We start from the raw sequence: 15,159 nt of genomic DNA on the forward strand, positions 1-15,159 counted from the left end.
AATTTCCAGGTAACTCAAACCCTTAGGTGTCCTGTTTTCCTTACATACAGACCCAGATTCTCTATCAGTGAAAACTTTTGAAAGCGTTCCCCTCCTTAGCCTTCTCCTACCCAGAATCATTTAATTTAAGCCAGGTTTTCTAGAATTTCATTGTTCTTGCTTTCATTTGGACTCTCTAAAATTAATCCGTATCTTTCTTGTATGACAGCACCCGGAACTGCATGCAGGGTTCCTGGGGAGGCCTTTCTAACAGCTGTTGAAATGGAAAGATCACATGAAGCCGTAACTCAGACACTGGCAGCACCCCTGGTGAGGTGCCATGCATTCATGACAGCAGAGAAACCATTCACAACCAACTCCAAATACATTAAAACTGAAGTTAATAACCACACAGCATTCTGTGTGAATTCACAACTTGCACAGAGCAGGCAGGTCTAATGCCTCCTAGCACTGCTAATTATACTAACTACTTCATGGATCATGAACCTCAGCAAACTCAAAGTGTTCAATACTGGTGTGCAGCCAACACTTTCTGCACGTTTTTCAAAGCCAGAGCACAAAATATACTCAAACAGCCCTAGCAGGTAACAATCTATCAAAAACTTACAGGCTGGTCAGCCAGCTAACAAACTAACATTAAAAGCCACTGTAAAAGCATAGCTCTGCAACTAAAATCCCAGAGGGTGTAAGGAGACAGTAGCTAAATGTGCTGGTTTTGGCTGAAACAGTTAACAATATCCTAGCTTGAACCAGGACAATCAGTAACTAGCAGCACAGCACCTGTAGTGTAATGCACTAGTAATGGAGCTAGCTAGGACAGGGGCGGTAGGGGGTAGTGGGTGTGAGGACAGGGAGACAATGCAGCCTCTGGATACAGCATGTCAACTGAACGCAGCCTTGTGTTACTAACTTTGGGTTGGATGTATGCTCAATGCGTGCAGAAAATGACTCATCACATGGAGATGGTGCACTGTTTTACCCCCACACAAAGCTGCCTACGTGAACTCCAGTACTGAGCTGTGCAAATGCCTGAGACTGTATGAACATTGTCTTTGCTTCTCAGTGGGGCTTTTTAGACTCTGGAGCAGCCACGGACAACCAAGGGGAGGGTGAGTCATACTTCAAAAGGAGCAGACAAGCTCAAAAAGCACCCTGAGCATCTGCGAGGGTCTTTTCCCTAACACTGGAGGTGTAGGGTCCCAAAGCCTGCTCCGTTTCCAGATTACTTCATCCTAATGGCCTGCACTATTCAGATCTTCAGGCTCTGAAGCAGTCCTACACAGAAGGAAAGCTTCTGCATGGAAATTTATCCTACAGTACAGCAGTTTGTCATCACATTGACTCCTTCACCTTCATTCTTCACCTTCTCTGCACTGGCTGCTGAGGAAGGAGAAATTTATTAAATTGGAAAAAATTTTGGGCATTAATGTAACTTCTCTCTCAAAAAGTACATTTGAATGTCTCACCTCAGCATACTTAAATGTGGACAGGACCACGTTAACCAGCAAATTCCTTTAGATTAGCCGTTCTTAGTTTATCACCGACTGGTATATTCACAAGGGCTCTGTCTGCTATATCCTGCGTACAGTCCAGGCAGAGAGACACCTGCCAGGCTTCCAGAAGGACTCCTTGCTGATGACCTCAGAGCGTCTCCAGAACTACATCAGAATTAGTCCATGAGGGTGCGAATCTAAGTCTTCCGTGCTTACACAGCTTGTTTACTCAGAGTATTTGCATGAATTTCTCTCATTCTAATGTTACATATGGTCTGCACCTTCCAGTCATGGTTCCCTTTCTACCTAGCCCCCTTTACCCATGCAGACAGCATGCCAGCAGAATTTCTTAGCTCAGCTTATGTATTCCTGGAAAGATCATATAGCTATGATCATATAGATGTGAAGAAAAATTCCTTCTGCTGGCATTCACTGTGTAAACCTTTAATACTCTAACAATTTTAAGGGACTATGGCAAACAAACTCAAATCTAGGCAGCAGACTATGAAACATAATCATGTCTACACCTCCTCTAAACTTTTCTAAGGCCAAAAATAAAGCAGGCTCTAAAGTAGGCTGAAAATACCATGTTCAGAGCACTTTAAGCACCGATCCACATGGTTAACGGACATTGCTTGCTCCTGTCTCCAGGGAGCAATGGTCCTGGAAAGTTTTCTCAGAAGCATACATGAAAATGAGCTATCAAAAAAGAAGGAAAGGAATGCCTTAATTTAGCACCTGGTTGGGGGAGTGGCGTGAGGAAGGAAGCGAAGAATTCAGAAAAGTGGCATCATTGCTAAAGAACAACAAGCAGATTAGTAAACACACAAAGTTGCATACCCTTCTGTGGAAGTTAAGCCCCACTAATGTGGTCTAGCAAACAAGACACTTTCAACTGTTCAGCTCTTATGAAAAGTTAAGGAAGGGTGAGAAATACACCAATAATGCATGCCTCTGACACTAAATTTAGAAATACCAAGAACTGCTTCCATGTTTGCCAAGTAATAAAAAAGCTAGTTAAAGGGAGGAGTACCCTGTAATTACTCGAGTAATGGCTCTAAGTAATAGCTATGAGATAAAAAAAGTCTCTCTCCCCCCATTTAGGGAAAGTTCACAAGAACAAAAGTCAACATTATTTTATTGATAAATAACTCTTTAATATTTTCACCCAAACATTCTAGCGTTACAATGGTAAACAAAGTGCAAATTGTCAGAAAGTCAGCTGAAGTCAACAGAACCTAAACTTGTTAAACCCTTTTCACAGAACACAGATTTTTAATTTTCATCACCTTCATGTCTTCAAGGCCATACAATAGTTATACTTCTCTTCAAAGCCTGTTATTTATTTTATTGCTAAAGAATCTGAGCTGCTACATTTCAGAAGTGATGATTAATCATCCTTCGAAAATTCCACAAGACTTTCAGACACAAAATCATGAATCCAAATATCAGTATCTGGAAGAGATGTGTCCACGAGAAAAGTCACTATCTTTCGATCCCAAGAGTTAGTGCTTTCGTTAACTGCCTGTATTTGTGCCACCAAGGGTTTCTTCTCTACAAGATTCCGAAACACTATTGATGCCTCTTCTGACCACTGCTGGCTTTTCACTCCTAAGACAAACATAAAGCAAAAGAGACTGTTTATGAACCGGACCAATCTGAACGATTATAAGTAAGTGGAGGGAGTTTAAATACTTGAGAAAACAGGTGTTCAAGTGCTACAAAATGCAGCTTAGCTCCAAAAAAGAAACACAAGCTCACTCATCTCCCGCACAAACAAGTTGATCTATTACACAGACTAGAATTTTTTCTTGAAGTTTGAAGATATGGACAGGTTTGCAGAAGTGAAAGGCAAATGAACTGATGCACTGAGTAATCCAACGTATATCAGCTGTCATTCACGATCAAGGCATATCAGGAAATAGGACACAAAGGAAACTAAAGGTCCTTTCAAAACAAACAATTTGACTTCTGCCTGAGAGTGTTGAAATTATTTGTTCTGTTAGCCTTGCTTTAGATGAAGTTTTCTTTATCTCAAAGCATCAGGTACAAAAACATCTGCCAAACCATAAAGTCCCAAACTAGATCTGAAGAGAGCAGAAACAAAGAGAAATGCCACCTAAATGCCTCACAAATGCTGCTATTTTTTTTAAAGCAGTATTTCACACGGTCAGTTCTGCTGAGGAATGTAATGTTAGAACCCAAACAGGTTTTTTAATAGGGCTGAAATCTACCATGAAAGAAGTGGCTCCTGCAGACATGAAATTCAGTCTACCCAGACCACTGCTGGTGTGCAGCATCTAGACACAAAGGCGCTCAAATATTGTGCATGGATACCCAAGCATTAACTTAAGGATAAAACAGGCAAAATAGCAAAGTGACACCACTTTGCTTTTACTGTTAGCAGCAGCTTGCAGCTGATAGGACAGGACAACACAGGAACAGAGCTCCTTGCAGGTCACAGGAGGAATGAGAAGTCAACAGTTAAGTAAGTGTAATTAGTGCTGGAAGAGGCTGGTGAAGAAGCATATGGTATTTTACAAGGAAACTGACCAGAGACTGAGAAGTAGCAGACATGAAAAAAAAAAAAAAAAAAGAGAAAAAAGTGGAAGAATAGCAAGATAATAGTTACCAGTCTTACAGACTTAGCTGGCGTGCTTTGATAATATGAAGTAGCTCAGAGGCCAACTTAACTAGCTACCTGGAATTCTGTGAAGCAGGTAAACTGGATGACCTGCAGGCTTGCTCAGCTGGATCCTGTACTACCTCAGTAGACAGATATAGCTAGAAATCAGCTTCATTTCAGCAATGCATTCCTACGACCCCAGCCTGTTGGTAACACATCCATCATCACTAGTTTAAAAACCCCCCAAGGTCACACCAAAGGCTATGCAGGAGAGCAGATCCACAGAAAAGAACCTAGATCAGAGCATCAGCTCTGTGGCCTATCACTTCAGGCAAGCTTATTCTGTAACTGAAGACTAAACTAGTGCTGACCAAACAGTGGCAGAAAGCAGCAATGAGAGACATTCTGAAATACAACTGAAAGCAATGCAGAAATGAGAGAAAAATTTGGAAAAAGAAAGAAAGGAAATCAAGCAGAGATCAAGTTTTGGTTTTTTAATTCTATCAGATGTCTGCACACTCTCTGTGCCCTACATTCTCAAGGAAATTAATCTCACTTAAGTCTGTTGAAGACCCTCACCCCCATGTGGAACTTTTTGCTTGTTTGTTTGAGAACACCAACATATTTTGGGCAACTTTGGATTCCAAATATGCACTGGAAAACAGTGAATTACAACAGGGGCAAGATATATAGGAAAAACTTCTCCAGAAACTCAGCATCTTGTTCCTAAATTTATGTAGATTAAGACAATAAGAACCTAAGTTCTTATCTATAGGTGTATCATAACTTTCACACTTTGTAATAGGTTATGTTTAAGGATCCAAAAACCATTTAGTTTTGATGTCCCTGTGTCCTTTGCACATTAGACATCACACACATTAAGTGGTATTTATGACAATGAAAAGCAGCTGCTGTTTAAGAAATCTTCAGTTTTATACATGGTAACTAAAACTGCTGCATTTAAATAAGCAAGTAGTAAAACTATCATCACCACACATGTCAAGAAGAAAAGTAGAGCTACTTTAATGACAAACATGAATTTGTTAAGCATGTTTTTGAAAGCAGGTACATTCTTACTTCAGCAAAAAAACCCAGTTGCATCACTAACCTTTGGCTTTGTCCACGTGAACATTTCTGTTCATTCGGTATCCCCACTGATGTAAGACTTTAATAAAAAAAAATAATTGTCAATGCTTACTACTTACCTGCAAGCTGAGCTGTTATAGCTTGGAAAGGTAGCTTTCTGAATGTATCCACAAGTGGTCGTACTTTCTCTATGCTGACAAACTCAAGTTTACCATAGTCCAGCTCATACACTGACAAAAACCCATTCCTAAGAATTCCTTTTATTACGATCCTGTACCATCTAAAAGGGGGGAGAACAAGAACAGACAATTTGAATTCATATTCACACACTATCAAGGCACCAGAAAAAATAATACATGACCAAAAGATCTTAACCAATATGTCTGAGGCTTCCCAGATCTGGTATAATCTGAATCAAAGTCAACCCTTCCAGTTAAAATCTGGAAGCATGGAAGAGACTGCAACCTCATTTACTCCCATAATCCCTCAGGTATCACTGAACATCGGTCATCTTGTTAACAGTGTGGACAAAGCAGAGCTAGGCTTGTGTAGCTTAGCAGAGGTAAGCTTTCCTTCAAAGATTTTGTTTTTAATGTAAGTATCTACTTACTGATTTTCAATCTTAGCTGCATACAGCTTGTTTTTTTCAATGTTCACAGGTTTCTCTTCTGCCCGGCTGTAGTACAAGAGCATTTCTTCCATTAGGGCTTCCAGATTATGTAGTTCCTTCCAAGGCTGGATAATAAAGTGACCTGGATGGCAGGCCACTGAGACATAGACATCCATGAGCTCACCAGTCTTTAACAAAGGTAGAGGTGGGGGCATATCAGTCATGGACACTGCACTACTGGGTTCTCTGGGTGAATCTGAGAAACTCTTCTCCAGCCTTCCACTAGTTACCCGTAGAGCTGACACAGCATCACTTGTCACTTTTGGGGAGCTAGTGCCACTGGGTGTAACACTCAAGAAAACATCTTTCTGATGTCTCCACAAATCTGCATTTTTGATCTGTCGATTGATGCTATGATCCACGTCTGGGAAATCCTCCGGAGCAAACAAGTAAACATGTGCAATTCCCTTTGAACCATCCTGTTTAACCACCTGGAAAACAAAATACAGTTTAACTTCCAGTTAATAACTATTAAATGCATCTCTGATTTTGTACAGAAGACTAAAGCCTTCAACAGAAAAGTGGCAACAGTTCATTGCATTCTACATGCACAGAAGTATTTTCAAGGTTGTCTTAAGTATGTTAATGAAGCTGTAGGATAGTAAGCAACTCACAACAGCTAAAAAGAGCATTTGCAGCTATACAGATTATTTTGTTGATTTTCCCAGCTAGGAATAAAAACTTTCCACAATTTAACCATACAACTGTTGTCTATTATTTAATCAAGCAAAAATTAGTAACAAACTCAAACTATCTTGGAAGAGTATGTTTAGAAAAGCCAGATGAAACAGTTGTTAAGTCCCAGATTAGAGGAGCAATGTTTTAACTACATTGTCTCCAGTGTTAAAGCAAGGAAAAAGGTAGTGAGAGCTACAAAACACTTTTTCAAAGTGCTGTGACAGTATCTAGAATCAGATTTTTAAGAGGAAATTAGCTTTCTTTAGTCTGTAGCTAGGAACAGATTTCCTTCAGAAAAGTGTTTACAGTTAATTAAACTGGATAGGATACATTGCAAGCAGAAACAATTTTATCTCAAGGATAATTTCAGGAATTCTATGTATTCAATAGCATATACTAAATCACACTGGATTAGAAAAAAGCAAACAAAAAAAAAACCTGCTTTCCAAGACCAGAAGGAGAAAAAGCTATGTCACAGGAGGCATAAAAGTAATTTAAGATTAACTCAACAGTTGTATCTTTTTCTGTGGTGAAACATTAACAAATGTGTTTCCTTCTTACCAGCTGGCAAAATAACTGTAGCTGCATATTTGGACTGGGACAGCAAAATGTGAAAGGCTAATGTGAAAAGAGGGGAAAGAAAAGCTTTTAACAGGCTTAAGCAAGTAAATTTTCTTCCAAATGTCCTAAGAAAAGGACTTGGTATAGAATTTATGTCCAGGAGCCCGCTATAAACTTTTTAACCTCTATAACAAAATTAAATTTGATAACTGGTTAAACTTCTAGAGTTGTTCTTTCAATTCTCTTTCCACATGCCTATGGATTTCAAGTCACACAGGCACTTTGACTGTTTACCTTCATGCTAAATTCAGGACAATTCATTACAGTGTCTCTCAGCCACAGTACAGCATCTGGAGTCCACATGCCAGTGTTAGGAGGTAAATCTGCTAGGCAGCATTTTAAAGCCTAAGAACAGATTTAAGTACACAAAGTATAATTTAGTAATAGGAAACTAGTCCACACATTTTTTTTTCACAAAAACTTCATTAATTCTGACAGATTCAATAATATATGACAAACATAAAGAGACAGAGGAACATGCAAAACCATTACCATTACTCATACACAGCACTCTGTCGATACACAGGACTACATTATGATTTATTTCAGGCAAAGATGCACAATTAAATACACCCCAATGTTGAATGCTATTAAACAAAACAAAATTTAATTTCATAAACCTTGAAGCAGCTGCACTACAAACATTGCCAAGAGATCCAGCATAGGTTAGCTTTATCATGTCTTTATACCTGAGGAGGTATTGCAATTACTTCTCTCAGGAATTGTGGTGGTATTTCTCTAAGCTCTGATACTTTTACAGTTGCAACTGTTCCAGTATCCATGAACTGCACATCAAGTGCCCGTCTAGTGTGGATAATTCTTATCTGAAAGAAGAAAGCAAGAGTATAATTTTGAGGCTAAAAACACAAGGACACATACACAATAGCAAGTTTCATGGAAACTAAGGGTTCAGATTTAACTGAACGAAAAGAAGAGCCACCTGTATGTGAGAAAACTGTAGCTGTTCTTTGAATACTTCTTACCTCTACACGTGCCCATTTTCCTTTAGAAGGAAACAAGCAGATTTTGCCACAGAAAGGCAGCGATACATTAAACTCAGATGCCTGCTGCAAATATAAAAACAGAAGATAAAAAGCATGGAGCTATTACTACCTGACATTCCACTAACCATTTCTAAAGCCACACATGGAATAAACTGTTCTGTAAAGCAAAAATTGTTTCAAATATAGAGTCTCCTTCCAGCCTCAGAAGCATTTCTTACCATGTTTTAAGCTTCCCCAGTCGGTAAAGTTTTCATTCCAAGCATGTCTTACACTGAGAAACTAAGAAAATATAAACTGGCAGGGAAAAAAAGCCACATTTGGAAACACAAAATACAAAATTACTGACCATGACTTCAGTGTTTCAAAAATGCAGAGCAGTTCAGAGCTGTGATAGACAACAGGAGAAACTCCTACCTTATATTCTAGAACACATTTGTTGAGATATTTAACAAACCAAATTTAATACCGACTCAAATGAAAGTCTTATGGAGGTGACATTCACCACAATGTTCCTAAATAACATGAGAATGGTTACACTACACAAAACATGAATAAACTCCATATGAAGACCCATGAATACCTTACTTTGCTTAAATTCTCAGGCAAAATAAAAACCCTCATGATAAGCTGCAATGTCAAGATTGCTTTTTTCACCCTCATAGAGAGATTGATATTAAAGATTCTGAGTCAAGATCTCTCTTTAATAGAGCCTAACATACACCCTGTCCAGAAAAACTGAGCTTTTGAAATACTTACTTGGCTGCCTACCTTTGTGTTGTTTAACACAACCAGAACTCTATACACCCTCCTTAAGTGTTTAGCTTGCTTGAAACTGTTATCTTGATAACTGAGGCACGTTCAACAAAGTATTTCCAGATGGTGTGTGTTCCACAACAGGTCTAAAGCTCAACTTCTATACCTAAAACCACTTTGACAGAGTAGTTTCACAAGCAGCAGTTCTAACAGACCTTTAAAGATCTGCGTTTCATGGCTCAGCTGCATGTTGAACAAATCAGATTCTCTTCTCTTTTGCATAAATTCTCTTGAGTCCACTAAGGTTTGTTGTATGCGTCTGTAAATGGCTGGTAGAATGTCATACTTCTCTGCCGCATGCCTATCTTAAAGCAACTTAAGACTTTTAAAAATGACTCCTATGCATCTGTTCTAGTTGAAATTAATCAGAACATTCAAAAGCTAAGGTACAAGGACAAGATATGCGACAGATCAGATCAAAGCCACTGAATTTCCAAGGAAGCCAGGCTAAAGAGGACAGATCGTGGTTACATTGCTTTTATTGTCACTTTGCACAGTGTGCTGTGGGACAGGATGCTTATGTGCCTTAAATCTACCGCATTAAGTAAAACTTCCAGAAAAAAATATAGCAGGATCTCCACAGGCTTTGTAGCAATCTGATGCAGTTTCCATTGGGAGTTTCCCATTATGAGCCATATAGTTATTGTTCTAAGTATTCAGGGGAAGTCATAAAGTTACTCAAGCCTTAAAGACAGCTTGTGAACAAGAAATTATCAAAAGACACTTTTTAAACTGACGGATGCCCTCCCAAAAAATATAGAGAGAATCTGTATCCTTTTAGAATAGTCCATTGCTACCTCAGTACAACTTACGTGCAATGAAAATTACTGGTACACTCTGAAGAAAGGCTACATGACTTCGCCACTTCTCCCACCATAGAACCTACCTTGTAACGGAAATAGTCTTCCAGTTTCTGCAAGATTTCAGAAAGTCTAGACATGCCTTTAGATGGCACTTGGCAATACAGGCTTCCGTCAGAGAAAACGCTGGTTACTCTGACATGTGTATATAGTGCATCTACCTGCAATGGTAAGATTTTGACAAGAAAGTTGGGGGGCAAACCACATACACAGACTTAGCAAATTTCTGAGTACTGTGTTTTGTCCGTTCAAGACCTTACCAGTCAACGATTTTTAATGAATTTAGAAGGAAACAGGAAAATGGTACCTGTAGGTGCAACTCAAGAGACTTGTCATACAATGACTTCAGACAAGTAGCATTGATGTTGATATCATCTTCTCCTGAAGTGTCATAGAGTACAAGAAGAGGAACGTCACTCTTTTCCAGTATTTCCACAGCAAATATCTTGGAGCATGTCTGCAATTCCACAGCCTTCACTAGGACAGGATCATCACAGAAGACTTCCAGTCCTGTAAGACACACAGTACTTTTTATGTATCACTTTATTCAAAAGGAAAAATAATGATCAGGTCTGTGTTCGCAACAGGAATCTTTCCAAGAATCAGGATGTAACAGGATAGTTGTACTGCACCATTACTTGTATTCTGCTCAATTTCCACCTTTTTAAGACAGAAAGCCATCTTCAGGGAATCAAAAAAAAAAAAAAAAAAAGACGACCCTCTTCAGAAAGAGTCAAGGCAAATGGGTAGAGAAAAAAGGAATGCATCCAAGTATTAAACCAATCAAAATCGAAGTTAATTCATGGCAATTTTATATATTTAAAATAAAGTATTTCTAAAAAATCAGAAACACTTAGCAGCTTTAGGAAGCTAAATAATTTCCGGTAGAGTCTAGGAAGTCTGCAAATACTAAAGTACTAAAAGGAGAAGGATCACTTTACAACAGGATCATATTTAGGAATATTGCCTGACCTGGCTACAACAGATATGCCTCATCTGTGGAAAAAGGAGTTGTGCTAATATATTGCTTCACACAACAGCAACCATTTCCTTATTTTTCTCACATATATTAAAGGGACAAAAGACATTCAAGCCAAATACAGAAACAACTAAGCTCTATTACAGAAATACATGTCTTCTAATATCAAGGTTTCTTTATAAAACCTACCTTCCTTCTTTCTTCCTTTCCTCCTTTCTTCCTTCCTTACTTTCCCTCCCTTCCTTTCTTACTTTCCCTTCCTTCCTTCCTTTCTTTCTAATTTTCCTTCCTTCCTTCTTTCTTTTCCCTTCCTTCCTTTCTTTCCATGCCAACCTACATCTGTTTAGACTAGCTGTCTTGAACAAAATCTAACATATATACAGGTATTACGAACAAGGATCATAACTCCCAGCTATTTCAATCTGTAAACTGTGCAAAAGCAAGCTGTATAGTCAACACTGGCTTTCTCTTACCTGCCAGTTTACATTTTGCAGCTTGAAATGGAAGTGAATGGAACTGTTTCTGTAGTTCGTACACACTGTTGCTTTCAACAAAGTCACTGAAGCCATGATCAACATAGCATACCTGGTAATGAAAAAGGGAATAAAAGCATAAGATCACGATTATAATTGAAGATATATTTTCCTGAGTCCAGGGAAAATGTACTCAGTTACCACATTCTCTCTGCAGCCACAAACAAATCACTTTGTTACTACGCAACACCATTTAGCTCATGTTTATTTCACCGCTTGAATGTTTTGTATTTTCAGGGATCTCTGTTCTCAAGATCTCTGTAAAATCATCCTCTCCAACCGCTCCACGGAATCTCAGTTTTTAATAGGAACAGTAGTGGAACAGCACAAATTACCTCAACTACATGAAGAAAGGTAATAGAGCAGCGATTTTTATTTGTAAAGTGTTGAAAGTGTTGAAAAGTCAAACACCACTTAAGTGCCATTCTATGTTTTGCATTTTGTTTTTACACTGTAAAGACAATAATTTTGATTTATGCTTATACTAACTTTGATACAAATACCACAGCCAATGCAGCAAACCAGTAAGGAAACAGCTGATTGGCAGCAAATAATTTGAGCTAAAGTGAAAGAAGGCTTTGACAGGGATTTTTAACTTTTTTTCTAAACTGTATCATGCATAACAAACTTGAAAAGGGAGCCTGAACACTGCATCAGAGGATAATCAGCAAATGCTGCAATAAAGCAGTGGCTTTCTTTTGGCTGATAGCTCTAGCTAGAGAGAAATTAGAGGTAAACTTACTACCAATTGTCCTTGATACTCCTCTAAATCCAACAATGTTTCACAAAACTGAGTTCTGACACTCCCCTTCAAGTTCTAGCTGAAGGCTATCACACTAATTTTCAGAAAATTCTCAATTCTAATACATGTGCTATTTAAGTATTTATGAACTGGAGCAACTTTAGAAGTATGTTAAGCAGACCTGAGTCAAAAGTCACGTAACTTGAGGAAGAAACAAAATATGAAAAGATATCATTAAATGTTTGACTAGCAAGAAATAATTGATGAGTTTGAAAGTTCTATCCTATGGTCAAGTTTCATTGCAAATGGCAAGTAAAGTCTATTTGGCCCAGGAAAGTGTAACACAGGAGTTAAATAATCTACATATAACTCCCAGAGCTGCAAGATCTACATGGAAGGGAACACAAGTATGTTTCTAATTGTCTTGCTATCTAGTGTATGTAATAGATACTTCAGTATAAGACTTCAAACAACATCTACCAGCAAGTGGATTCTGTTCTTTCCTTTTCCTTCCTCTGTCCCACTCCAAATAGTGCTATTACATCCATTCCCTGCAAGACTATTAAAGGTACATTTCAGCACACAAGTGCTCTAAGGCTAAGCCCCATATTAAAACCCTAGTGCAGCAAATTTAGGAATTGACTGTATATCTAAAAGCCAAGATTGTTCCAAGTCTTTCTCCAAGTGCCAAAAGAAGTAATTGCTTGCCTTTATTCTGTTGTCTTCTAGAGAAATTATCCGAGCACGCAACCAGGCATCTTCTTCAGCATGTACTGCAACAAGTTGCCCAATGCTCAAAGATTGAGCTAGTGACACTTTACTATTCTGACTATAGTATGCTTTCATGTCATCTTCCATTTGCTCCTGGGCAGAAGAATAATCTTTGCCCACATACCTACAGTATTTTACAAAACAAAAAAACCAAAACAAACCACCACAAGAGTTAGGAAGCAACTTCAAAAAGCTGAATAAAAACCTAAGAACATATATATGCATATTTGAATATGAGTAAATTATGGAGATATATATATTTTCTAAACACAGAGGTATCCAAACTCTTTTTCCATTAACAGGGCTATTGAAAAGTAACTGATATAAAATTCAGTACTTTTGTTGACAGGTAAATGTGGTTCAGCACTTCAGAATCCAACATGCTACACTAGATTTCTACTAAGACATCTTACTTGATTATTACAATCATATAGAGCAACTTGACCACAAGAGCACAGTAGTACCTGGGACCAAGTATAAAAGAGGACTAATATGTCATCTCTGAAGTAACTCTGTCATATACAAACTCCAGCTTAATCTGATTTTCACTAAGGTTGATCAAAACCAAGGTATCTAAAATAACTTTACCACCAGCTGTCAAACCATGTGCTATTTACTCTTCACCTTCAGAACAATCCTGATACTAAGCTACCTAATGGTTCATAATGAAGCAGTTTGTGTTGCATAGATCTTCTTTAATAAAGTATATAAACTTACTGAAAACTCCAACTGGGAAGATGAATGCTTCAGAAACAAGTCTGATTAAAGCAGACAAAAGGAAAACTTAATCCCAAATTTGTATTAGTAGCTACTATTTTAAATTGTTCATAGAGTGATTAATACTGCTCATGTCTCCCACACAGATTATCATCCTATAAAAATCTGGGTTTATTCTGAAGGTTTGATATATGCCCAAAATTAGTGCAGATACTGTACTATGACATACTATGCTAACTTTTTTATAAAGATTAACTTAAATCTGATCATATTCAAGGGAATCTTCATTCTCCTAAAGACAGCCTACTACCTCACCATCCAACTATATATCGCTTTTCAGAATAACAACCCTTTCGCTTCTATGTAAGCACTCATCTACTTCTCAATGGACATGGAGTGGGGCAACAATCACTTGTGTGCTACTTAAAAATTTATTTCCTAACATTTGTTTTATAGATGTACTTAACACACAGTAGGAGTATCTTAACAGAAAGTAGTATAATCGTTCAAAATTTCCTGCCTCACTAGCTATTTTCTGATAATAGCTGAGCATTGCATTGAAGAAGCTTTCAGCCTCTCAAAACCAACTGAAAAAATATTGTTCAGATTCTTTAGAAAATAATCTTCAAAAGCAACATAAAAAAAAATATGTTAGAGACTAACCTATGTGCAGGTGGCCAGACACTGCAAGTGTGCATTCAGCACCACTCTTACCCTTAGCTGGAACCAATTCACATGTCAAGTAAGGCTTGCAGCTTCACTGTGAAGGGAACAGAGGGGTATGCTTCCATAGTGAAACAAGCTATAAAATTCTGTCTATTCAAAAAGGTAAAAAGAGGAAAAAAAGCATCTGACCTGTAGCACAGAAGCTCAAGGTAGTTGAGAATAAAAGCTTATAGTAAATTCCTGTGAGAATTCAAATGTAGCACCTAGATTATCTTTTTCTCCAATCACACTGTTGTAGATGTACAGCACATATCTAGAAGTGTTTCATTTCCTCTCTTTCATTCTGACTACATCAGAATTCTTATACAATTGTACTGTCTCAGAATTGAAATAGCACCAAATCTTCCAGCTTTGTCTTAATTAGTGCTGCAGTTGAAAGGTTTCAGCCAAACGATGCTTAGCCACATACCAAAAAAAATCAAGAGATATTGCTCCATCCCCAAGACAAAAAGAACAATCTTGAGTTTACTGATCCTACAGAAAAACAGCTACACCGTTCTTGTGCGGATCACGAGAAGGTGACTGCAGGTCACCTTCAGGACCTTTCATGCACAGGAAAGACGAGTCCATGCATTGTTTCCTTCCTATACATCCATCCACATGAACATTTTCTTGTGAACTACTCAGTTCAGGGATAGTTTCATCTTGAAGATAAATGACCTTGCTCATGTAGTACATACATAACCCTAAGGAGTCACTTCTGTATCTAGTGCCAAGAAACCAGTAATCACCAACACATACCTACACAGAACTGACAAATACAGAAACTTTAATATTGTCCAAGAACCTTGGTCCAAAATTTGGGAACTGCTGATTTAGAGAAATTTTAACATAATCAAC

General features: G+C 38.1%; 2 protein-coding genes across 6 annotated transcripts in view; both read right to left on the reverse strand.

Annotated features, from left to right (window-relative positions):
• Positions 1-5,447, reverse strand: part of TMOD1 (tropomodulin 1) — a 41,100-nt gene extending 35,653 nt beyond the window's left edge. Inside the window, exon 1 of the mRNA XM_080638700.1 lies at positions 5,325-5,447. The gene's annotated coding sequence lies outside the window, so the exon portion shown is untranslated. The remainder of the gene's footprint in view (positions 1-5,324) is intronic.
• TDRD7 (tudor domain containing 7) overlaps positions 2,632-15,159 on the reverse strand; it is a 40,022-nt gene continuing 27,494 nt past the window's right edge. For 3 of the 5 annotated variants that reach the window (XM_080638696.1, XM_080638694.1, XM_080638695.1), the window contains 9 exons: positions 11,304-11,415; positions 10,159-10,361; positions 9,878-10,012; positions 8,158-8,241; positions 7,864-7,998; positions 7,409-7,519; positions 5,816-6,306; positions 5,325-5,485; positions 2,632-3,104 (listed from right to left, as the gene is read on the reverse strand). In XM_080638696.1, the coding sequence (XP_080494822.1) occupies positions 2,884-3,104; positions 5,325-5,485; positions 5,816-6,306; positions 7,409-7,519; positions 7,864-7,998; positions 8,158-8,241; positions 9,878-10,012; positions 10,159-10,361; positions 11,304-11,415 (1,653 nt within the window). In that variant the 3' untranslated portion in view covers positions 2,632-2,883. Of the gene's footprint in view, positions 3,105-5,324; positions 5,486-5,815; positions 6,307-7,408; positions 7,520-7,863; positions 7,999-8,157; positions 8,242-9,877; positions 10,013-10,158; positions 10,362-11,303; positions 11,416-12,813; positions 13,001-15,159 lie in introns of all 5 variants that reach the window. The other 2 variants (XM_080638698.1, XM_080638697.1) reach the window with 2 other exon arrangements.

Source organism: Psittacula echo, assembly GCF_963264785.1.
Source record: "Psittacula echo genome assembly, chromosome: Z".
NCBI lineage: Eukaryota > Metazoa > Chordata > Aves > Psittaciformes > Psittacidae > Psittacula > Psittacula echo.